At 41.8% G+C, this 26,945-nt stretch overlaps 1 protein-coding gene across 2 annotated transcripts in view; it reads right to left on the reverse strand.

Annotated features, from left to right (window-relative positions):
• Positions 1-26,202, reverse strand: part of slc45a4a (solute carrier family 45 member 4a) — a 53,491-nt gene extending 27,289 nt beyond the window's left edge. The window contains exons 1-3 of one of the 2 annotated variants that reach the window (XM_086281403.1): positions 26,058-26,202; positions 24,792-24,873; positions 5,509-6,830 (exon numbers count right to left, since the gene is read on the reverse strand). In XM_086281403.1, coding sequence (XP_086137529.1) covers positions 5,509-5,827 — 319 coding nt within the window. In that variant the 5' untranslated portion in view covers positions 5,828-6,830; positions 24,792-24,873; positions 26,058-26,202. Of the gene's footprint in view, positions 1-5,508; positions 6,831-11,372; positions 11,494-24,791; positions 24,874-26,057 lie in introns of those variants that run through there. The other variant, XM_086281404.1, reaches the window with a different exon arrangement.
• Between the last annotated feature and the right edge of the window lie 743 nt (positions 26,203-26,945).

Genomic DNA, 26,945 nt, shown 5'->3' on the forward strand with positions numbered 1-26,945 from the left:
GTGGGGGGGGGGGGGGGGGGGGTGTGTGTCTGTGTGCTTCTGGCTGTTTTTTTCTTTTTTTTTTACAGTTCTGCCAAGCGAGACCTTCTTATCTCATTGTGTTTGTATTCTGAATACAATGACAATAAAGGCTTTCTATTTGATTCTATTCTATTCTATTAATCGAATTCAAAACACAGCGACTTTTGAGGTCAGTGGGTGTAACTTAACGAGCGACGTACTCGACGGGGTTCATAAAATTACATCCAGTTCTCAAAATTAAGTGAAACAATAATGGCTATGTGAGCTATAAGTGACTCTGTATGAACCAACACGAGCTTCTGCTGTATTCACATTAAATGTACTCTTTGTCATGATTCTTACGCACTGCCTTGTATCTGTAGGTACTTAATTCTCACACCACAATGCTTCTGATAACGTCCCTAATCTAACGTTAGTCCAACAGCCTGCTGTTAGTATGGAGCTGCACATATATACATATATATTTGATAAAGACAAATAACGAGTATTTTGATGCTTTACTAGTTGTCTTGAGTTGCCTATGATGTCAGTTCTGAGAAAGCTGATTATGTAATGTGACACGCTCATAACCGAAAAGATCGACACAGCACACGGTCTGGACTCATCGCCCCCACCCCCCACGCTGCCCTTTTTCTTTTACCTTATCACTTTTCTTAATCCCATTTGTAGAGCTGACTCCCTTTCACTCTTATCTCTGTGTGAGCATTAGGTGGTGTTCCTGCTGAGGGTGATTTTCAACAAAGACAACAGGAAAATGTCCCTGCAGGTCAAGCAGAACAAATCAAAGGCAGTGCACTGGATGCAAAACGTCTTTTCAAAAGACTCTTCGCCTCTCTGTGTGGCAGCTTAAATGACCTAAAAAATAGCCACAAACACAGAGTTTACAGAGAAATAAACAAGAACATTTCAGGGTATGTAAGATATCAATGCATATCCCAGCTGTTACAGGGTAAGATGCAGGGTACACAGAGGCAGAGCCTTCAGCTATCAGACCCCTTTCTGTGGAACAAGCTCCCACTCTGGGTTCAGTAAACACACACCTGCTCTGCTGCTAAGATTAGGTTTAAAACTTTCCTTATTGAATCCTTGTCTCTCTGCGCACCTCTTTTGTCTCCTCCTTTCCCCATCGCCCACTAACTCGTCACAGAAGATGGCTGCCCTCTTTGAGCCCACTTGTTACTGTAAACAAAGGAAGTTTGTCATTCCCACTGTGGGGTTTTCTCTAATATTGGTGAATCTTTAACCTTACAATATATGGCAGCTTGAGATGATCATTGTTGCGAACATGTGCTATATGAATAAAATTGACCTTAAATGAATTTACTTAATTGAACGCAAGAAACAAGGACAAAAGCTGCACAGTGATCATCTTATCTCACTTATATCGACTGTTTCCAACTAGCAGCCCAGACTGTACAAGACTCAAGCCCAATTTGGTCCGATTTGATGCCTAAATTATAAATATAACTGTCTCAACAGCCCCAATATGTGCCCTTGCCTTTAGGGGAAAGGCCTGCCTCCTTGTATAAGAACAGACGAGAGCTCGGCATGCTCCCCGCACAAGCCCTTGTAAGGCAGAAGTTTCTTAGCTTTTCTCCGCGTTGTGTAAATATGGGCTCCTTGACCAAATTGTATCAGCTGCACACACACTCAGACACACACCCTCTCCCCTTCTGTGACCTCAATGTTGTGGGGTTACACATACAATGGTTTCACTCAGGCAGAGCCAACCAGCCAGCTTACTGACGATCTAGCTAATTCTAGTAGCTACAGTCAGTGCATAGAGCACTAACTACATAGAGGAGCGGGGGTGGGAGGGCGGGATATTGTTATCCCAAAACTTGGAGCTCTGCCCACAGTTAGAGGAGGGGGTTGTTTTCAGGTACTACATCTGTTTGTTTTTCCTCTAGCAGGCTAAAAACATGAATGAATGCAAACACAAGCAACCTTTGTGGCTGTGAAGGGTCGGGGGAAACGTAGTCGTACACAGACATATAACTTCTAAACTGATATAAAAACCAAACGCTCAAGATGGTTCTGGATGTTGTAAAATAAGAACTGAAAAGTCCTTTTCTATTTCAAAACAAAGTGGCTCACCCAAAAGCCATAATAAAACTTCCTCTTCCAGGTTTGCTTCCACCTTGTTTGTTCTGCCAGCAGTTTTCCAGCTCTGTTATAATGGTCCTGTCAACACTTTACAATGGTGTTTTTATGAGGCAAAATCACTCTGGTCCAGAGGGGATTTTTTTTAGCTCTACTTTGCTACTGGAAGAAAGATGTGCTGACATGCCATATTAAGATCTATTAATACATCCATGAGGCTAATCAGCATGCACAGGAAATGAGGAAAACTCTCCATGGTTAACCAAAGCATACATGGAGTTCATTTCCATTTTTAGACCTGCTAAACTATCCAAAACATGATGTATGGCAGACAAAACAGGACGGGAAGTAAAATCTTGCCAAAATGTCAGACAGAGTACAAGATTACCACGAGCAAAGTAAATTCCAACCTGCCATTTTTTCCAAACAGTTTGTTGAAATTATTACATTATTCCCCAAATCTCTCATACTAATGAGCTCTCAGACCACTCCAATCCCCGCAGTCCCTCGCTCAGCTTGTTTTATGACTTTACAGATCTTGACTGTACAGTCTTGGTTCACTCTCATCGACCTAATTTTCAGCAGCTGCTAACATGATAGGCACGTCAGCTTCACGAGATCTTAACATCATTTGTAGTCTTTTCCAGGCCTAAAATAAAGCAAGTCTGTCGAAGCTGCAGGCGTGTCACTTTGTCAGCGACGTGTGACGCAAATGTACACGTTTTTATTTGTAACTTATTAATAAAAATGCTTTGCACGGAGCATTTGGTAGTAATAATAACAACAAGCACGGTTTATCTGTATTGTACTGACTGGAATCTCCTTTATTCGGATGAAAGGCAACCTTCTCATTAATTACGACGAGTAAAAGGTCAAAATGAATGAAAAACACAAATGGATTATCTTTCCTCTCAGTGACAAATAAAGTCACTGTTCTGTCTGCTTTAGTTTTAGCAGACTAATCTGTGGGGCTTGTACCTCCCGGCAGTTTCAAAATCTACTAAGAGGAGCTCAGACATATTCTGATCTAAAAAAAAATTAGGCTAGGGCAGCTAAATCGGGGCTAAAATTAGAACCAAAACATGCAGCGGCTCCCCCGTGTAATGTGTCCACAGGAGACACACTATATTTTTTTGTTACTTGTGATGCCTTTTCCTGCTTTAATATTACGCATCAAGAGCACACCAGTCTTTTGAATTCAGCTGAAAGCCTTTAAATTTCCAACATTTGGCTGATCTCAGTGCTGGCCTTCGACGCAACAAACACTTGAAGTGCATGTTTGGGATGAAGGGGAAGGAGAAATTTGAAGAGGAAAAAAAAGAAGCAAGAGGGGGGTTTACATGGAAACTACAAATAGTACAAATAATGCTATGGCTGTTTCTCACATTTTTCTCTTCACACCCTCTCCATCTCCTCTACAGACTCCAGTACCCTCCAGACAGAACTGGACTTGGCATATTTTCAAAAGGCAAAGATGACACTGGGTGCAAATCCTCGGGAGTCCACATCTCCGAGGATCTCACCTGGACGACCAACTGCTCCAAACTGGTCAAGAAGGCTCACCAGCACCTCTTCTTCTTGAGGACTCTGAGGAAGAACCACCTGTCCTCAGACATCCTGGTGAACTTCTATCGCTGCACCATCGAGAGCATCCTGACCAACTGTATAACAGTCTGGTACGGGAACTGCTCTGCCTCGGACCGGAAGGCGTTGCAGAGGGTCGTGAAAACTGCCCAGCGCATCGCCGGAGCACCACTTCCTGCCATAAAAGACATCTACAGGAAGCGGTGTCTGAAAAGGGCTGGGAAAATCATCAGAGACCCCAGCCACCCATCACATGGACTCTTCACCCTCCTGCCCTCTGGGAGGCGCTACAGGAGCCTCCGGACTAAGATCACCAGGTACCGGAACAGCTTCTTCCCCACAGCTGTCAGACTCCTGAACTCCGCCTCCTGACCCACGTTAACACATGGACTGAACATACACACACCCACAATGGACAACTGTACCCTCAAACACACAATAATAACATGGACTGAACCACCACTCACAACCACTAGCACTTTATACAACCTCTGTAGAAATTATCCACATATCTCACTTATCTTAACTGCACTACTGTATAGCTCTGTGTAAATAATCATTCTGTACATTCGATAATTTTTAACCCTACAACTGTTTACAACTTGCATAGTTCCCATTTCTGTATAGCTGTATATCTCAGATTCTGTAAAGTTATTTATTTCATATTCTGTATAGTTTTTCATATTTATATCCTGTTCATAGCCTGTACATAGCTCGTACTCACTACAGCCTACATACTTATAGTTATAGAATATTCACAACATACTTCATACCGTGTACATTATAACATACCATAATAGACCCATTCTGTAATATACTTACATATCTATATTATATATTGTAATATATCTATATCACTAAAGCACTTCTGGATGGATGCAAACTGCATTTCGTTGCCCTGTACCTGTGCATGTGCAATGACAATAAAGTTGAATTCTATTCTATTCTATTCTAAATGATAGCATGCCCACTGTGACCGGAGGTCTGGTTCTCTGTGTGTGCATGCTGTGAGGCAGGGTGTAAGCTGGGTAATCTCCAAGCAGATCCGAACAAGGTGAAGGGGAGATGAGATATGTGCTCTGACATTTTAGCTTCTAAGGTGTCCCCTTAAATGGCATTACAATTTAAAGAGACAACAGCATTTCATCCATCCATCCATCTGAGGGGTTGGAGCATCTGGAGCGTATCCCAGCTGTCATAGGGCAAGAGGCAGGGTAGAACTCGGACAGGTTGTCAGTTTGGGTCAGGGCTGTCACAGAGAGACAGGCAACCATTCACACTCATAGTCACACCTACAACCGGTTTAGAATTACCAATTAACTTAATGCCCATGAACCCAGCCATGGGCGGGCCACACGACAGCCTAGTGCTGGTCACAACCCTGGTACCTTGGTCAAGCACATGTTGCAGAGCTTATCCCAACATCGATCCTTAGAAGTAAATGTTTTCCACAACACCATGAAATGTCTTCAACACACTCTTTGCTCTACTTTATACCTCACTGATAGCAGTGAGCTAGCCAGTGATAAATTCTTTCTCCCACTGTCAACGCCACGTCCAGAAAGACAGAATCAACATTTTTTGTGAGTGGCTGCTCTTTATTGTGAGACCTTGCTGCTCTTTTCCTCCCTTTTTTGTGAATTAATAATTTTGGTCGTTGTAGTTTGATGTAGATCCTGAACTACAGTTTAAAAAACACATGAAACAGATATTTTTAAAAAACAACAATTTTGCAGCTGAAGTACTTTGCAGATGTTGGCTTTCTATGTTTCATATGTAAATCATCTGGACTCTGCTCACCTATTTGCAGCAGCACAGGCGTCACCAGCGCTGTCTCCATGGCGTAGCAGAACTCCCGACCGAACATCACGGCTCCGTGCATCACCCATCGCTTTAAAGGAATCCCTTCGATCGATCCTTCGCTAGCAGATTCCTCTCCTCCTCGGCCTCCTTCTGCCGCTCCGCCTCCGCCTCCCAATCCATCCGTCTCGCCTCCTGCTCCTCCTTTCTCCTCATCCAAGCCTGATGTGGTGGAGTTTTTGCTGCTAACCCCACCCACCAGAGATCCGACCTGCATGGTGTCAGCCTCTGTGTTCTGGGGAGGCATGTTGGAGGGCATGCAAGCAACAGGAAAACAAGCGCACCCCTTCTAACAATACTACAGTACAAAAACAATACTACTCCTAATACTCCTCAATTCAAGTTACTTGTACTTTAAAACGAGTAGTGACTTTCTAGAAGTAACTTCATTACAATCTTTACAAGCTACAAAATGCAATCAGTGGTTGTAACTTGCTAGTTATACACTTGTTACATCTATTTCTTAAGTGTTCAAGAAGTGCTGAATAACTGTAATAGATGCTTCCCAGCCTGCGAGGTAATAAAATGTATGTTAAACTGGGTCCTACTAAAACTATAAAGGTTAAAGACACTAAATATTTGCAGATAAACTAATCTGCTATCCCCAGATGTATCACAGATCCAGAAAAAGAAGGAAAAAAATTAGCAATCAGCTGTCCTCTAAAGTTGTCCTCCAAAAACACTGCAAATTGAAATTCCCAACCTTTTTAATCCTTGTTTAAATTGGGAAGAAGGGAAAAAATCTAATAAAATCAGCTTTCTCAAGGCCTGTAGAGAATCTCAGAAAAATAAAGGAAGCAGTTGAATTTCATGGGAAGAGTAAGCGGTACATTCCAAGAGTGGCTTTGTGCACTTGCTTCTTTTGTGTGTGCACGTCAAGGTGTGAGAGAAACTGCTTGCAAAACAGCTTTATTTGGTATGAAAGTGTTTGTGTGTGTAGCTGTGTTTGTTGTGTGTGTGAGTGTGTGTGTGTGTGGGTGTGTGTGTGTATGTGTGTGTTGTGGGTGTTTATGGCTTTTTTGTCATCGAGGTTTGCGCCTCTTTTTTCTTACTGTCTATTACAAGCAGTAAAAATCCATATAGAAGACCATTCAGTGAGTTCCAGAGTCATTTTCTGTATGGAGGGCTGGATGGAGGGCTGGATGACGGAGTGGGTGGGGGCGATCAAAAGGTCGCGGGGGGAGGGGGTCGGAGGAGGAGGAGGGAATGCGGCGACGGTAGGCGGAGCTCCTCTGAAAATCCCCATCGAATGGCTGATCAATCTGGAAGAAAAATGGCAAGAGGAGAGAAAAACAGCAGTGAGCTACAGCTGCTTAAATCTTAAACATGTCCTACTGTTATCTCCTAATGAGCTCGGTAGGTGTGGGAAGGTGCGAGTGATGTGATTTTTCATGCATCAGCTGAGATTAGATGAGGGAGTGGTTTTATTCTTGAAGGTGATAACGATCAGCTGCAAAAACAACAACTGAGCTTGTATAAAAGAAACTACAGCCGTTTCTTTTTTCTCTTACATGATTTATCAGCAACTATAAAACACAGTGCAAACAGGCTTCTCATAAAATTTGGCACCGATGCATATGCAATCTACACTTATGGTCCATTTCATTAGATACACCTGTTCAACTGCTTGTTAATGCAAATATCTAATCAGCCAATCCCAGGGCAGCAACGAGGTGCATTTAGGCATATAAACATGATCAAAATGGTGTGCTAAAGTTCAAAATGAGCATCAGAATGGGGAAGAAAGGTGATTTAAGTGACTCTAAAAAAGGGGCATGGTTGTTGGTGCCAGACAGGCTGGTCTGAGTTTTTCACAAACTGCTGATCTGATGGGAGTTTCCCACACAACTACCTCTAGGGTTTACAGAGAAAGAGAGGAAATATCCAGTGAGCAGCAGTTGTTTGGGTGAAAATGCTTTGTTGAAGCCAGAAGTCAGATTGCTTTGAGCTGACAGGAAGGCAATAACTAAAAAAACCCAAAAACACTTGCACAAGGTATGAAGAAGAGTAGAAGATCAAACAAGGTGCAACTCCTGTCAGCTAAGAACAACTCCTGTCACCAAAATACTCAAATAACCTCTGGAGTGACCAGAAGGTCAATAAAGCACCTTCTGGGATGTGGCAGAACAGAAGATTCACATCATGGATGTGCAGCCGATAAATCTGCAGCAACTGTGTGATGCTATCAAGTCAATATGGACCAAAATCTCTGAGGAATGTTTCCACCAACTTGTTGATTCTGTGCCACAAAGAATTAAAGTAGCTCTGAAGATACTACCAAGGTGTAAATAACAATCTGGCCAGCGAGTATACGTAGCGAAATACTGGCACAAAAAAAAAAAAAGTAATGACGAAAGATTTTAAAAACAAAAGAAAAATGGGAAATCAAAATCTTTTCGAAAACAAGTTCCTATTCAAAAGTCTTCATTATAAAGCCTGTGGATAAGCATCTCAAAATAAACCAGTGTTTCTGCTGCTTTTTACAATTAAAAGTTGTGAAAATACCAACAAAATAATCTTCCAATAACTCACCAATAATTCAAATCTGGACACATAAAACCAAAGTTATATACAAGGTCACAGCATAGAGAAAAGGTCTGTTTCTGTAACTTGGCTAACCAAGTCACACGTGTTTGAATTTATAAGTGTGAGTTTTTTGGGTTTTTTTAAGTATCAGCATGCTTCTACCACAATTCAGGCAGACACATACGTATGTGTTCTCTCGTATGAAAAGAGTTCATTTTTAAACGGTGTAATTGGTTTCAGCACATGATTCATCCGCGCAGACACTCGGACAGTCTTTGAAACTGGACGGGAAGGATGAAAGAATGCCATGTGTTTTATGAGCTAAAATGTTTTCAAGTTGAGCTATTGTCTCAAACAGAGGGCTTGTGTGTGTGGCGAGAAGAAACGACAGACATGCAGATGAAAAAAAACTATCTTTAAAAAGGAGAAGGAGAAAGAGGAGTACAAGAAGGGAAGGCCTTCAGCTAATAGCGCGCTTCACGGAGAGACAGAGAAACACAGTCTGCATGGAAGTTCAATACAATTTCCCACAGAGCCGAATTCCAAAGTGTGTGTTTTTGTGCGCAGTGGCCCACTGGATTAAAACCCATGGAGACCGCACGATTCATCACACCCAACACACACTAATGCTTGCCACGTGAACAGCACACATGCAAAATAACAGTGCTAAGACTCTTATCGAGCCTCTTAGCGAGAGATTGAGAAAGTAAATAAAATTAGAGTGAGGGAAGGAGAGCGGTGACGGGAGGAAGGGTGGAAGGAAGGAGGGTTTTTGACAGGTGGATGGTGGGAGGAACCAGCGATGGAGGGGAGAAGAGACAGATCAACAGAGTTTCTTTCTTTCCTCCACTCCTAGTGTACTCACATGTCCTCATTAAGATTCATGATGTCCCCGAGATGGTCCTGAATATTTTATCGCGCACAAACAGACAGGACCCTCATCACCTGACCTCACACACTGCAGCAGATTACATAACGGCCCCTCTTCTTTCCGGGCGTACATTTAAAATACAAATATGCCCCAAATGTTCTTGTGAATTATGTTTGGATTTGAGCACAACAACAGAAAGAACATCAGAATCTCCACAGTCAAGACAGAGGGAACGCGATGTGCTGAAAGTCTCCATGTTGAAACATGCCAACAACAACAACACCAACAAAATGTTCCAATCTGGTTGGCCACATATCTCCAAATACTTCATGTGTGATGGTGGACATAATTTATGGTTCCCAACAGGGTGGAGACGCTGCAATTCTGGTCATGGGAAGCAATGAGTTTTTTTCCCCCCCAAATGGTACGCACATCAATGTGAAGTTTAAAACTACATGAAGAAGAAAAACACAACCGATACAGTACCAACACGATTAAATACTTATCGTGAGGATGTCAATTGGTTTCTTCATCTATGACAGGCCTTCAGGGGCTACAGCCAACCACTAAATTCAGCTCTTAATTTACTGCTTAATAATAAACTATTGAGAATTTCCTAAAGCAATTTTTCTGCTAATCGTTTAATATATTAATAATCAGTTTTGACACCATCAGGGTCTCAAAATAAAAGAAATAATTTAAAAGGGGTGGAAAGTAGTGGTTAAAAACTATATTTCAATTAATAATGTTTTCTTGGTGATTGCAGCAGCCTTTACGAGTGAAGAAAATGAAGGGTATTCTTTTCAAATGAGCTACAGTCACTGACAGTACTGACACTAAAGGTATCAGCAGCAGGATTATAGCAGTGACACACAATAAGTCAAATGTAAGTACAAAAGTAGCCTAGATTGTAGTTTCCAGTGATTTTTAGGCAAAAATGTGACATAACTGCTTCAGTTTATTAATAACTAAAGTAACTAAACTTGCACAGTAAGTGAGTGCAACTAGCAAGTTCTCTAGCAATGGTCGGTTGAGTCGTTAGTTTACTTTTGTCTAAATGACCCGCTGCAAGAGCTTTGTGTTTTTAGCTTGGGTGGTGACGTTTGTTGTTCCCACCTTTTGCTGGAACAATGTATTAAGCTTTGTTGAAGGGTCATTGAAGCAGCTCTCTGATGTGCAGCTCTTGCCCTCAGACATGTCTGGGCTTGTCTCGTTGTGAACTCTAGGCGTGGAGACTATATGACTGGTATGGGCATGTGACACCTCTAAGTCAAGTTAAAAAAATTGCACTGGTATTATATAGCACAGCCTTAAATTTAAGGTCACGCAGCTTCGATTAGCAAATGTTTTGTCCGAAAGTATACAGCTGGAGTTTCTGTAACAGTCAAGATTTTAGTGAATAGCTTTAGTGAAAAATGACGGCAGCGCTGATGCATACAGTCATACACTACCACACAATGATTGAATAAATAGTACCTAATGCTCGCTGCCAATTTCAAGCTTTACAACTCTGCAATTTGATTTCAGTATTATAATGACATTTATATAATGACATTTCTCTGCCTGGAAGTAAACCTATAAAGAAATGCATAAAACTAACTGAAGGTTGGACGTGCTTCATTTTTGTGATACTCAAAAATAACTCAAGTGACTGGGAGAGGACACCTGCTGAGCACAAACGGCCGCATTAACCAAAGAAATGCTAAACAGCGTGAGTTGTCAGGGTGAAAACTGCCATGAAACAGGAGCTGAATCAATTTGAATAATTTGGTAAACACAAGAAGCTTTTAATCCATCTCTTCTGACAGTGAAATCCCGAGTCTTAATAGCAAACCATCACCAACACCATGGTCCAAGTCTCTTCTTCAGATCCTTTTTAGGCCTAAATTAATTTTGTGTAGGTTGTAAATATGAGGATGGGTGCCTTTAAGGACAGTAGCTTGCAATCTCCTGCTCAGGCAGCACTATTCATCCTGCATTTGTAGTCCTCAAACACACACACACAGACAGCAATGCATGGTTTCTAATCATCAGTCCACACACATGCGGCACCAGCTTATATAGAACTGAAACTCAGCTTTCCAGGGAGCAACCGAGTGAAATGCAAGGAAAGACTCACTCACAGACTGAAACACAACTAAGACAAATGCTTGCAATGAACCTTTAAAAATCCTACTGAAGAAGATGAGAGGAAAATAAGAGCAGGAGGGAAGCAAAGGAGATGCCTGTGAAGTTCAAGGTCAGACAAATTAAGAGTCTGCCATGTCCCATGTCTCACAGAGCAACACACACACACACACACACACACACACACACAGGATTTCTGACTCTTCAGTGCACACACTAAACACGCATAACCCGAGTCTATTTTAGTGAGTGTTTATTCTTGCTCCACAGACCAGATTACCTGTGACACAAACGTGAAATCAGAGCGAGCGCTGTCTTTCTCACTTCATCCACCTTCTCCGTTCCCCTGATCCTCTTTCTTTTTCAGTGCTGACTCATGACTCGCTTCTGCAAAGCAAGTTGACTTTGCAGACATGAAAACCATGCAAGTCTTATCAGTTATGCAAAGCCGAGAACATCTAATTTGGGCGCAGGGGTGGAGCTGGAAAGCAAGCGGCAACAACAACAGCTGGAGCCAGCGGCTTCCCATAGCACACAACCCCAAACAAACAAATCCCGATTTGAACTTAACGTGACTAACTCACCGAAAATATTTCATGTTTCTTTTTTTCGTTGTTTTAACTGCTGTAAAGAGAAAATTGAGCTTACGTATATGTGATTGTTGGCTTCATTTTGTTTCAAAGGCGCAGTACTTAATTTCTTCCACAGCTCAGTGTTAGGTTTAGAACCAGTTTTAAACATTGTTCTCATGGAAAGCGAAACCAGCCTAGAAATTTTTTTAATGAGGAGCTGGCACAGTAAAAAACAACTACTTAGCACTCTGCAAGAACTGAAAACAACTAGATTCCAAATACTGTAAAATATGTTCAACTTTTGAGACAGCAACAAATATTTATTTTAATCTAGTCGGTCTTATTGTATTTCCAAATCACAAATTTAAGGATGATTGTACTCTGGCGATGGTGGGCTACCTGAAGCTGTATAATGTACAGTAGATATTTAACTTTACAGAAGCTGGGACACGAGCCAGGCGTAGCCTCAACAGCAAGCTAACCTTTAGTTAATGGTGGAGGCTACTCTGCTCAAAGGCAGCGGTCCTGCTATGATCCACAGTCCACATCATCACATATGTGTGTTAGCACAACGAACCTCTTTACAATCTCACTGTTTGTCTACGACAGTGTTGGTTGCCACCATGGATGCTGACAGAATAAGATATGATAAAGCATGAAACATATAATCCACGCTTCATTTACTTTAATTTCAGACTGCTGTAGTAAAATGAGAACAGTGTTTGATTTGTTTGATTACAGTGCAACATATTGCACCTGCCGCTCAGTCTGTTTGTCCCTCACATCCACCAACGCCTTTGAAAGTTGAGTGCAAACAACAATCTTGACTCGTAACCAAGACGTAACCACAGGTGTGAGATCAGGAAACATTTTCAAGGTATTCTTGGACAGTCAAAATAATTGATAACCTGTTTTATATGAAAAGTTATCCTTTTTTATATAAAACTTTAAATATTAGAAAGGTTTTACTGTTAATCAGACGCATTATGTGAGGGATAGGCGTTGGATTTCGGGATGTTATGATATATATTTTTCATCATTTTTCTGACAGACCAATTGAATTAATTATTATTAATTATGTGTGTTCTTTTCTCAAATCATCACTGTTTCACATATGTAAACATAAGTTGTGTTGCTGCAGAGCAGTGAAGCACGTGTGCACTCTGTAAACAATGCCACGCTGACCTATATAGAGGTACATATAGATTACAAGGACGCCAGGATCAAATTCACATTCTGCAGGGGCTGCAGATGCTTTTGTGCATTGAGTAAATAAAAATAAAGAGGCAGGCATTTTATTACTCCAAGATCAGTAGCCTAATATTGTGCATTATTATGATTAAGGATTTGTGATCCAAAGAAAGATAAAAAGGGCAGGGAATTGTGTAATCTAATTTCACAGACTGCTGTCAGTGTCATGACCCTTGTTGTACTCCTTCCTGTCTCCTTTCTTCTGTGTCTCTTGTTTTCCTGTCCTATTGCCTCTCTGTGTGTCACTTGTAGTTGTAGCACCATTCACATTTCCTGCAGTCAATTCGATCAGCATCTAAAACCGGTGGCTCATCAGCTCATCACCAGCCATACATCTACTCGACTCTCCAGTCGCTATCTGACAGACATCACAGGAGAGACACCATTATCACGTTTATTGTGTTTGTGAGTGAGTTAAACTCATTTCATTTCATTGTGCTTAGATTTCACCCCCACCTCTCCGCCTGCTCTCAAGCTTCAGCTCCTCAAGCTCACCGGCAGCAGCTCCTTTCTCCCTGCCTGCCCACTCTAGCTGTCTGCCAAGCCAGCTCACCCGGTCTCTGCCATCAGTCTGCCTGCACACTGTGCCAGCCACGCTTCACCTCTCTTCATCACAGCCTGCCTGTTTAATCTCCAAAAAAAAAAACCCATTACATCTACAGCCCTTACACCTTGACTACATTCGGAATAAAGTCTCCCTCTGAGTCACGGTCAACTTGTGTCCATGTGGTGTGAATGCTTTTGAGTCCAGAAATTTTAACTGTAGCTAGTCAGCTAGCCGTGATTTATAGCAAACACACTGTGGACGAGTGGACGGCTGGCAACTTCACTCTTTCTTTGTTTTGTTTTGTTACAGTTAACACTTGGAAGCTTTTATTGCACTTCTTCTTAGAGCAATCTAGCAAGATGTAGTCAACTGGGTCAATTTTAAGCTAATTTTAAATACTGCTTAACGCTAAAGTCACGCAAGAGAATCAAAATTATTGTTGCAATCATGTGCCATGACCCTTTAATCTTCTTGCTTTTGAAGGCGGGGACCATGTCGTCAACCACTTGCAGTCATACTGCTATCAGTCTGCAACTGAATCCGGCGAACTTGCAATTTTTTGTATTATACTGCAATTAACTGTAATAAATCTGCATAAAACTGCAAACCTGTTTGGGATTCCACATAATTTGAAAGAAATTCCTCCACAAATGTTATACAGTTTATGCAGGACAAAGATTCGACTGCAAAATGACAGAGATACTCAGCAACCTTCCTTTTATATAGGAATATAACCTGAATAAAGCTATTGGGAAACCAGTTGACTTGCGGTCTCTATTATAAAGAGAAGGTTGAGCTCACAGACTGACTCAGATTGCCAACAAAATGCAATCAAGCTGTCTATATTTATAAATGTGACCGCAATTATTTGCAAACCTTCGCCAAAATGACAAAGAGTGACTGGACTGCAACTGTTTGGAGACAGGTTTCCTCCAACCAGGTGACCTGTGCACTTGCCTTGTGATAGGAAACAGTCACACAGAGGTTGAGGGTGTTGCACTCTCAATCTCTGGGATACCAGTTTGTCACCGCAGATACATGAAAGCGGTCAGTAAATGACAGATTTTTCACAAATTGCAGGGAGGTCGTTTTCCTATTTGTACTCTACTGTGACTGAGTTTAAAAAAAAACAAACTGATTCACAGTCTCTTACTCACACTGAGGATGACAGCTTATCGCTTATTAAATACTGATACTGGTTGTGTACTCAGTTATTGGCTGATATCCAAAGCCGAGACATGTGTATCAGCAGCAGGAGTCATGGATATTTTAGTATATTTATACATTAGCCTTTTAATTTTTTTCTGTACTAAATATCTTCGATATTCCTAATACCGCACATACTTATTATGCTATGCTTATTATGACTGCTATGTAAACTAGGAAATTCTCAGGGCCTTTAACTGGGTAAGAGAGTTGGCTCAAGTCAAATGTTTCCAACACTGAAGAAAGTCTCAGAAGAAAAAAACCTTTGTTGGTTGGCACAGTATGTGGCTTTAAAAATGTGTGCGCGTCTGCGTTTGCGTGCACTTGTGTGGGAGAGTGATAAAATGAAATACAAATATGTCGCTGGCAGATGTTTAGTGTTCTGTTTCAGAAGAGTTATCTTCTGTTGTTGTCTACATTTCAGTTATCTACACCCTAAAAGCGGCATGTAAACACGCAGGATGCTGCGCAAACCTTTGCATGTGCAAAAAGACTTGAACAGCCTTTTTCTGTAGATGATTTTCCCATGAAAAACAACCACTGGCCAGTTTTTGGGGAGCAGATGGCAGGGGTAAGAGAGCAAGAGAAACAGAGCGTGGTTGGGAGGTAGACGGAAGCTGGCTGTTAGTGTTATGGTGCAGCAGTGCTGCAGTGCAGGGAGTACAGGGGGGCACATGTGTATCAACGTGCTGTAGCCTCAATGACAAATCTCCTACTCATTACACAGCGCTTAGATCACTATACCGGGTGGCATGAATATGACATAATATAAGTGCTTTTCACTTACATGCACTCTAACACACACGCATATTAAAACACTTAGAAGAGCCTCCCACCGACTTGGTTTTATCCCTGTGGTGTCCAAGCAGCTCTAAATTAATCCCCAGTCCCAGCCTCACCTGAAACTCCCAGCTGCCTTCTCTCAAAATAGACGCCAAATGTCTCTGCTTGCTTTAACCATCGCCATGAAATGACGAGACACCACAAAAATTGTTTTACTGCGAGTTCAGCCAAGGTTAACCTTCTAGTCACTGACAGGCTGACTAGTGACGTCAGAAAAGTCTCCCCACCACAAAACAAAATGGACTAAATCAGGGAATTTGAAAACGAGACACCACACATTGCATTCTTGCCTAAAACATCATTTCCTTTTGTGTGTTATTATATGATGTCTGCGCATATTATGCATCTGAGTAGCTCAAACAACTAGAATAAAATTATTCCACCCACTTGCATAAGGCAGGAGGTGTGTTCATTTGGTGTGGGAAATGATATATTAGATCTATTTACATAACTCTGGCAAAACTAATATACTAACATTAACCCAAATTCACTTGAGAGCATAATTAGGAGCAGCTGAGTCTGAGAGACGATTAATCTGAGCCTCCTTGTTTTCAGTCAGAGAGCAGAACTACAGACGTGTCAACAAACCTGCGGCACAACAACCACACAGCTCGCAGTGACATCTAAATAAAAATTAAATTTGCCCAATTCAATTAATTATAAAAGAGTTACACTGGTTATATCTGGTTTTATGGGTTGAAAATTTTCAATCATTTCTTTATATTTTGTTTCCAAGGAGCCAGACTGTCTCGCCATTTAGTCTTTAAAGTCTTTCAAGTTGTCTTAGTCAATAGTAGTCAATAGCTGTTCAGGCTCTCTGAGGCTCTTTTGATGTTTTTGCTAGGACACTGACTGCTCTTCCATCCATTTTCAGCTAGGTCCTTGGGTTAGACGTAGAGTTCATGGTTTCAATAAACTGCTGCACCATTTCTAATTTTCCTATCAAAATACATAGGAATGAGCTCAAGGCTCATTTGTGAGTACTTCAAGGCTTTTGCACACTACTGCATGTTGTGGCTACAACACAGCTAACAATTTAGCAGTAATCTCATTATTCCCATTATTCCAACAGATTAGCCACAACAAACAGAGAAAACAGACGTACAGAGAGGTACACTGATAACGATGGCTTAGCTGAACAGACATCAACAAGTTCTTTCATCAGTGGCTGTTGTGTTCTTGTCCGTTTGACGAGCAAACCAGTCTGCTCACGTCACGACACATGCAAGGTCTCCTCTGGTGGTGCTGCCTTGACTCAACAGTGGCCCTGTTTTTACACCCAGTCACAGCATCAACACTGCATGCTAAATATTATGAGTAGTAGTAAATTTATTGGATCCTGAAGAAGCATCCATACATGTTGAGTGTGGCATCTGTATGAATTAGCACGACTGGTGCGTCATCTGGTGACGACAAGGACGTTGTGCCTGTGTCGCTGAGCTGCCAGTATCTCTGAGCAAATATCTGAGCGACAAACAAGTGCATATTTATATAAGAAATTACACATTGATTTGTATTCATTTCTAATTAGGGTCTGTGTCAAAGCTAGGATTGTGTCACAGGACTGGAATATTTCACATACGGTTCATTATTTAAGCTCACACTTATTTTAGATTGAACTTTGGAGAAAGGATCGTGATCATCTCTTTAGAATTAAAGAAGAAATACAGGCAATGTTAGCGTTAGCAAATAAAACAGGAGAGGAAAGGAGAGATGAGACCTTGACTGTATGTTGTGTCAGCTTGCTTAGCAGCCTGTAATAGCCTGGTCATCTTAATGTTTATTTTTAGCCCTCTTAGCTAACAGGCTGGCTAGTTAGCACTCTGTCTGGCCCACCATACGAACTGCAGCCAATTCAAACACAACACAGCTAGCAAGCTTACCTTACACTTCAAAAATCAAAATAAACGACATCGCTGGCCTTAAGTTTTCCAGGTTTGAGGCTAAAGTAAAGACAGCAAGCTAGACTTGTGCTAAAATGTTACACAGCCTCTCTTCAGCTTTTTAAGAACACCACTCTATTTCACATTTGTAATAAATTATTATTATATGGTTAAACAGGCTGAACACCGAGGCCACGCACGTGCCTGCACACTGTTGTTTTAATCTGCAAGGCCTGGTGATCTGAGTGTGGTTAATTTCTAATCATTATTAGGATAATCTGCTGACCCAGAAATTAACAGGCCAACAAATGACCATCAAAGGCCTCTGATGTTAAAGCGGCCCTGCACATCTGAATAGGTGAAGCTGGTTACGGTGAGGTTTTGACAAGCTGCTGACAGCAGATCTGACCTACTTCTGCCCCAGAGTCAGAGTACTCGTGTGTCACCCAGACCCGATACATACCCACACACACACACACACACCACTGTAGCTCAACCACCTCAAGCCCTGCACACTACAGTACCCCCCCACTATCCAACATTGTATTACTGTAACCCCCACATGCATGGCCCAAAGGGGCTGCCCAAGGGGGCTGCCCACTTTTAAAGAGACCGTGTGCATGTATGTGTTTTGGAGTGTGCATCTTCCCACAAACACCCCCACTGAGGTTTCTAACCACAAGGGAGCTGCAAGCTAGACAAGGCAGAAAAAACCCCCACCAAAAAAAAACAAAAAACAGAGGAGGTGATATCAATCTACTTTCTCTATCTCTCGTTAGTGCGTTTCTTCTTTCCAGCCTCCAGTGTGGCCAAGCACTGCCTGTCTCAGTACACTTTTGCCTCTCACTGACATAAAGCTGCCTCTGAGTGAGTGCAAACCTCGGTAAGAACGCACACACCACCCCTAAGCTCACCACATGAGGCTGCTGAAAGCAGTTAAACACTGGTGTGTTTGTTTTTGTCTTGTAACCAACATTATTGTTTCACATCAGCACGTATGACAGCAAGTCATAAGAATGACAAGTGCCTGCCCTGACCAGTTCAGGACTGCACTAAACCTCCAGACGACAAGTTCTGACGCCGCCTACACTTCTGATGGAATATCACACACACACACACACAAACACACACACATGCTTAAAGCTGATAAAGGCAAATGAATATGAACAACGCTCAACTGCTGCAACACACAACTTTACAGTAGTTGTTAACAGACAAGTTGATTGCGATTATGCAAAAGTATAAATGTAATTAAACCTAATGAAACATGCTACTAGAGCAGTAACGTTGTAAAAACTTGTTAGTGAGGATTTATCCAGTGTGGTACTGCTGTCTTATTTCTGGGGGGAAAAACAAATAAACAAAGCAAATATAGGTCAATGGAAGTAAGTCAAGGTAGGTTTTGTTTTCTTGCTTTGCTTCTCTGCTCATTTGTTGTTGTTGTTGTTCCGTCTCACTAAACCTGCTAGCCTTAACATTCGGCAATGAAATGTGACACCAGCAAAAAACTATGTTGTGTTTACTTTAGAAAGCATACAATAGTTACCAGTGCTGGGAGTTTACGCCATCAAACAAAGAGAGGTGCAGTACAAATAACGAATGAAAGGGAAACGACAAGAATAAAAGATTCTGTACGACTTTTATCGCCGTGACGCAGTCAATATTTGTAAACTAATCCCAAGCATGCAAGTACCTTCAAATGTTTTTATAGGACTGCCGTGGAGATGATTCACAATTTAACAATTATATTCCGGTCATGCTTTCATGTGATCCGTGTGAAACTTTAAGAAAGAGAGCGAGACTCCTGCGATGTGGCAGCAAACCAAAAGCTAGGGTACCAGGATTATCAGCATCTATATAGCTTCTGTGTAGCAGCTGAGCTCAAAACAAACAGCAACGTCGTTGTTTATGAACAGACATTTTTGACAACCGACTATATATACGGTGATATAATGAAGATAAGCAGAATAACAAGACAAATGAACAGACATGTCTGTGTATTAATACATGAGCAAAGTAAAAAAGGCCTCAGGCCTGGCAAAAACCACCGGCAGGGCAGGTTTTTGCTAGTCAGTCAAACCATAAAAGTGAACCCAACCCAATTCTAATTTACTGTAGAGTACATAAGACATACAAGTACTGACAATTTTCTGTTTTAAAATGAGTCTGGATGTGCAATGGATCGTCTAACTTTTTGCCTCCTTTTTTATTTAGGCACACTGATGTAAAAAACAAGTAAATAAAGAAGTGATTGAGTGAGTGTGTTTCAAATGGCAGATTTAAATTGTTTCATTATGCAAACTGTATTCAAAAGGACTAACCACCTGCCATCCTACACTGACAGCCTCGCGCTCATGACAACAACAAACTACATCATGCTGCAACCAATCTGTGGTGAATTACAAATGATTTGGGATCTAATGCGTCTAACAGCAACAGCATCCAAACCTGAGATCATTAGCAGCAAATGAGAAAGGATGCAAAGATCTGCTATATTAACTCCTTACTTAGTTCCAGTATTATTATTCTTTTCATCTGCAGCACTGACAACATGATGCTCTGATCAAACTTAGTGACTCACAGTCAAAAAAAGACAAATAACTTTCAAATTAGAACATTTTCACAAACATCTTTACAGACACGGATATCAAATGACGAAGTGCAAGCACGCAGACTTGATTCAACCATCTGGACCGTTTCATCCACGTGTGCTAAAAAACTACGAGGGATGATGTGTGATCAGAGCACCGCACCTTTAGTTAAACCCGTGACACTTGAAGGAAACAGCCTCAGGTTCAGTCCAGATTGAACACTTCTTCTTGTGTTGCAGGAAAATTAGCTCAAAAGTGCCCAAGTGTTTGCGTGCAACCATTAGTTTGAGTGCAGTATTACTAACAGCGTTAATGACATTACTGGCACGCAGCCAGTTATCCTCTCTCCTCACCGACCCAGGATACCCGACCGGTCTGTATGAATATTCAGTGACCCTATGAGCACCTTTGAAAAGTGAAAGCTATTCACTGGGTCCTTCTTAAATATGAACATCTGTAGATTTTGAATTTTGAACAAGATATTAAAGAATCTGAGATACAGTGGCAGATATATCACTTATTCCTACCTGGTTATTTTCTCTGTAATTAGGATTTTATTTTATTTTATTGTATTCGTCTTACATCAAGTAACACATCTAAGAGATTTTATAAGCTACAAAAGAGGGGAGGGAGAAGAGAAGAAGAGGACACCTGCTGCTACTGTGACTCAAATGCAGATGTAGAGTTTGTGCGTTTCAATTCTGTTGCAATAAATTTGGTAGAGTTGCAGTTGTACGTCTTCAGGAATGGCTCATTTTATTCTTTTTGGTCTTTAGAGTTTAGCAGATGTTACTGACTGAACCTGAGGCTGTTTCCTTCAAGAGGAAAAGTTAAAAAAAAAAAAAAAAAAAAGCTAAGGGATTGAGAGTGTAACTGTTGTGCTGCCTTCTCTTAGTCCCAGATGGCAATTATCCTGTTTGATAAAACATACTCCAAGAGTTAACTGCAAATGCTAGTGAGGATGAGGTGTGTGCTTCATCCACGAAGCTCTAAAGGCAGCCAAGATTTACAACCCAAAAGAAGTCCGATGTGCTGCCAGTCATTCCTGGCATCCACTCAGCTTTTTGCTAATTTAATTGGAAAGTTGAGCCTCTTTTAGCTCTCAGACATTTTCTACTCAGGATGAGTCAGTAAAGATGAGGACGGAGATTAGAAAAAAACGACACAAAGATAAGAGACAAATGACTTCAGAAAGACTTTGGACAGGGAAACTTTAAATACGCCTTGAGTGCAGATTTTTCATTGAAGAGCAGAGCGCACTGACGCGGTGTTAAAGTTAACCCTGGGCAGCTGAGCCCGAAAAGCTCTCAATGTGCTGAAGCCAAGTATGTTCAGACTTTGGCCTGCCCCAGAGGAAAACGAAAATCTGATCTTTCCCATAACTTTCTGTACTTTCTGCAGTTAAACCTAAAAATTGGCTACTAAATTTCACCAGCTTCATCACTTAAAGGCTTAAAATAATCTGAATAAGAATCCAGCCAAGATAATCCAAATCTCCAGGATTTGGTTCATGTGGTGCTGGTTTTGCAGATCTGGATGCTTTTAAACCACATTTGGTGTCTGCCAGGTTTTCGACTGGCCTCTCCTGCTTTGTGGTCACATGACCATATGAACATCTTGTATGGACCACCTTATAAGTGGTTGTGACTCCGGAGGTAGCAAGTTGATCAGAAGGTCAGAGGTCTACTCCCTGCCTCCCCTAGTTTGCACTCATGCAGTGTGTGTGAATGTTAGGTAAAGCTCTTAGGGACAGAAAAAGGTGCTCGTGTGATTGCACGAATGAGAGTTGTAGTTAGACGTATGCGTAGGTTCACAGTCATCCAGATCGTGGTGCTCTTGAGTTCCTGAAAAAGAAGCCGAAAGGACTTCTTTAAGTTTATGAAGACATTTCAACTCTAATCCCGGATGCTTTTTTTGATGACCACGATGACGGCCAAAACACCTTGACCTTAAACTTGCCGAGGCTTTAACCTCGTCTGCTTTTGTATGAACAACAAGGAAACTTGTAAAGCATCACCTCACACCTAACTTTCCCATGACTCTACTTAATGAGTTCAAAGCGCCACAAGCAGGTTGTATAACTGGAACGTCTGCTCGAGTTTAAGACGTGTCAAAATAAATACAAACAAAGACTGAAGACGCAAATGACAGAGTGAAGAGAAAAGAAACGAGTCTGAAAAAAGAAAAAAATGCATACAAGACAGAGTAGAGGAGGAGCAAGCAAAGTGGAAGTGCAGAGGACACCAAGTCCTTAGAAGACATTTTGTACTACTGGCAATATCTTCCCACACACACAGGTACAGAGTGTACCTAAACCTAACCCTAACCCTATGTGTCTGTGAAGGTTCTCAGTCATCCAGGTCATCGTAGTCAAAGGAGTTACCTATAGAGTTACCCATAGGTAACTCTATGGGTTACCTATGGGTTAGGGGTGTGTCCTCCAACTCAAAACCGGGGCTAAATACAGTATTGACTTTGATAACAGTCCTCCAAGTTTAGAAAATCAACCAGCCATGCATTACAGATACTCTCCACACACAAAAACGTGCCGGGCTGCAGATTCCCCTCAACACACATCTGTGAGGTCACCAGCAAATCAAACCATTATATCTTCTTCATTACAGGGGCCCACCTGAACTCTGAAGAAAACATAGTTCACTGAGGATAAAGTGACTCTAAACAATGCAGTGGCATTTATACATGCACAGCATCTTAGAAAGACTTGTTATAGACGAGAGGGGAGCGAGGCTGTTGATGGCTCGGATGCAAGCGAGATGATGAACAAATACACATAAACACACGCATTTGCCCTGTGATCGTAAGTGGAAAAACATATTAGCTCACTCCTTTCTTTCCCCCGCTCCCCTCTCATGTTTGTGTATGAAAACCTCTCACCAGTAGGAAATGGGTTATCTACACACAGGATCAGGACTCGGGATAGTGAGCCAGATCTGCTGTTTGTGTGTGAGTGTGAGTGAAATGCAAGGAGGATGAGTGAGATTCAGGCAGCCAGTATTACTTCAAGCTAAATCATCTGGTGGTTTTGGAGCAAAAAGAAGAGCTGCAGTTCATTTATACTTATTTTTAAACCACTAGGTCACTGACACGACTGTTGCAGAAATAATTTCATTGCTTTAAAATGATGCATGACAGCACTGTAAACCCCTGTCTGTACTCAGTAATCAAACACCTTTGGAACACACTCCTTTGCTTTTAAAGAAGGGTTGTAGGCTGTTCCTTGTCTTCTCCCTGAGCCATTCAATCTGTTTCCATCTGTGCAGCAAGATATTTCGCACATACAGAAAACACGGGTATCCATTCTGAAGTTCAACCTCATAAAAAACATACTTACCTAAATGTCATCCTATTTCTATTTAATGCTATGCAGATTTAACCCTTCCAAATTCTTTCAGCCCTTAATTCCGTTGTAGCTCTGTTTGTTTGCCTTAAAGATTTTGTTTTGATATGTTGGTTTTATGGGAAACTGAGAGTTCAGGTTGAGCTGCGATCTCTCTGAAGGAGGAGAGCTTCTTGTTTTCTGCTCACATCAGAACTCGTGCTATGAAAACTAGTAAAACAACAGATCTGGAGTCACAGTGAGGGTGCGTTTAACCTTTCGACATCAGCCTCGGGACATCGGTTTGAAAAACAACACACACAGGTATGTCGGGGCTTTTTTTGTTTGTTTTTTTGGAAAGGGTAGTATCTGAGCCAGCTTAAAACACCGAAATAAACCATTCCAAACATGAATGCCATCTATTTATTGCAGACACTAGTGTTAACTAATAGTAGCATACTAAAACTATAGTCCTATTAGCATGTGCAGACAGTGTTCTGTTCACGAGCGGTGGGCCAAGCAGATCGGTGCAACATCTACAGTAATGCGGAAGAAGTAGCTGAACGGGAAAGCCTACTGGTCGATCTACATTCCTGTCCTCACCTGTAGTCAACAATAAAAATATAAGAGTTGTCTGGGGCCTCACCCAGACAGAGCTTAGTCATTTGGTAGGGGTTCCGCCTCGTCACAAAGGAATCGACTGACATGGTTCAAGCATGCCTTACCATCCTCCCCCAGGGCCAGAGGAGGTGGTACCTCAGCAGGGGAAGGTCTGAGCAGGTCTGGTCAAGGACAATCTCTGCAGTTATCAGAAATTACTAGAGGTCCACATAAACAGCAGTCCCAGGAAGACAGAACTATCATGGATGTTTTGTTTATGGAAATACCCACCAACTCTACATGCAAATATCAAACATCTGCATGAAGGTAGTTACTATATCTTCCTATGTGAAGGTACAGAGGGAGGTGTTGACAGTGTTTGCTTAAGATCTGAGAAAATGTATCTTTATGTGCATTTGGGGAGTGTGTTCATGTGACTATCTGCACATGACCACTTGGGTCTGGCTACATTTGTGAGGGGTAATAACCTGACACAGCAGCAGTTGATAGTCAGCAAACATTTCTTCAAGAGGAAGTCGGTAGCTTTCACTTCAGCTAAACAATCTAGTCTTTAGCACACAAACTGAAACCTAAACCACATCGAAACCAGGAGCCTGACATAGTTTTTTTGAGGAAGTAACAAACATCACATGAGCGTGCGTCTGTGTGTGCACTGTCAGGTCAAGCCAAACCAAAACCAAGATCGCGTCACTCGGAGTGAACCTCCGATTCGGCACAACAGAAACATATTAAACTTAAAACAACATCTGTTGGCCATTTACGACTCTTTCTTCAAGTCTTTTATATTTTTGCGTGGACCTTTTTAAAGTGCTTTATAAATAAAGTTGATGATGATGATGAAGACTCACCAAAAGGCCTTGAAAGCTTCATAAATGTCGTTGAGACGTTGTAGTTTGGTCCAAGCTGCAATCTTAAGCCCTGCAGTCGTACCTAAGCATGCAACATTGAAAAAGAAACAAATTAATACAGATTACAGTCATCTCAGGTCAATGACACTTAACTCATGGATTATTACGGTATAACTAACATTACAAGTAATGCTTTTATCAAGGCCATTATTTCTGCATTAATCCATTTGTTGTGCTCTCTAAGGATCTAAGACCAAGACACATCCACATAAACTGCCAGTAAACACAAAAATGAGAAAGAGATACTTTAACACTTGAACCCTATGCAGTCAGGTAGGAAACCACAGCTGATGTGTTCAACAAACACACCTACAACCAGTGACGATGAATCAGTGGTTACAGTGCAGGACACTTCTCATCCATTACACTAATTTTTCCCCGGCAAGAGCGAAACACAACAGCTCAGGGTCACGGATGGGCTGAATTCCATCCCAGCTGTCACGGGGGGTGGGGGTTACACCCCGGACAGGTCACCGATCTATAGCAGATTCACATTCACGGCCAATTTAGAATCGCCAATTAACTTAACTAAGATTAATGCCTCTGGGGTGATCATCCACACTACGGCCGGCCGCTGGACTCGAACCCACGACCACTACCTCGCAGATTTCTCTCTCTGTAAACCAAATATACCGGTAGATGCTTGGTTTCAGTCACCAGTGTGTTATACACTACAATAAACTACTCCTTCCTGGTAAATTTTACACTCACACACTCACACTCTCTCTCTCTCTCTCTCACACACACACACACACACACACACACACACACACACACACACACACACACATACACACACACACACAGCAGTGATGGAGGAAATGAAAATTATTCTAATGCCAGTATTCTCAACATGTAAACTGTAAACAACCACCGCTGAGCCTCTTCTGCTTCATCTACTTTAAATTTAAACACCACCCACTTGCACCATTTTGTTTTACACTTTATAATAAGAGAAGCCTAATTTTTATCCTGACCTGTACCCTGCAGATTGCAACCCCCCTCTAGCCTCTCTCCTGTTTTTGAAACAGGCCTGCAGAAAACTACAGTAAATGCCTCCTCCTCCTCCTCCTCCTGCTCCTGTCTCTGCAGCAGCAACCTGAGATGCTTTGCATTCCGCCTGGCGGAGCCGACCAGCAGCGGCTATAAAATGTTAAAAATCCGTCCCGACTCGTCTCTGCTGCTTCCCCCGGGCATCGCGCTCACCTCGCCGTGTCGTGTCAGCCGTTGGCTCCGTGTTTTCGTCCGCTATGTGGTCGGACAGTTCTCGGCTCTGCAGCAGCTTTTGTTGCATAGGTTGTCTACTGCTCCCGCAACTACAGCCAGGGCTTTAAATACGCTTTTAAAGCAGTATCTGTCGGAAGAGGAGACGTAGCGCTAGCTTCCGTCGACGTCACGGCTCATTTGCATAAAGAGGCGGAGTCTTGGTGTTGGTATACAAAGAAGCAGAGAAACTGAACTCTTAAAGGGAAATGCCGTTAAAAATAGTGCAGTTCTCGCTAAAAACAGAGGTATCAATGCTTTATTTTGCTTTATTTTTTACATGTACAGTTTTAGTTAGCTTTTCCTGTCTTTTCATAACTAGTTTAAGTTTCTCGTTACACCGTCTATTATTTCTAATGTTTTATACACCAAGGTACCATATACAACCTCAAAAGAACAACAACACATGGTATTTTGCACGTTCATTATTTATTTAATGAAAAGCTAAGCGAAAATGTAGAAGCAGTTTGCATGAAATTGAGTGCACGCCATAATTCAGTAGATCGTAATACTGCCTTCTGCAGCAATAACTTGACGTAAATGGCATGTATTTGTATAGCGCTTTACTTAGTCTGTATGGACCCTAAAGCGCTTTACACTACATTCAGTCATCCACTCATTCACACACACTGGTGATGGCAGCTACATTGTAGCCACAGCTGCCCTGGGGCTCACTGACAGAGGCGAGGCTGCCAGACACTGGCGCCACCGGGCCCTCTGACCACCACCAGGAGGCAACAGGTGAACTGTCTTGCCCAAGGACATAACGACCAAGACTGTCAGAACCGGGGATCAAACCGGCAACCTTCCAATTACAAGACGAACCGCCAA

The sequence above is a fragment of the Aulonocara sp. 'chitande type north' Nkhata Bay genome, linkage group LG22, assembly GCF_057382095.1.
Source record: "Aulonocara sp. 'chitande type north' Nkhata Bay isolate Kocher_YH1m ecotype deep benthic linkage group LG22, A_spYH_male_GT1.1, whole genome shotgun sequence".
Classification (NCBI taxonomy): Eukaryota; Metazoa; Chordata; class Actinopteri; order Cichliformes; family Cichlidae; genus Aulonocara; species Aulonocara sp. 'chitande type north' Nkhata Bay.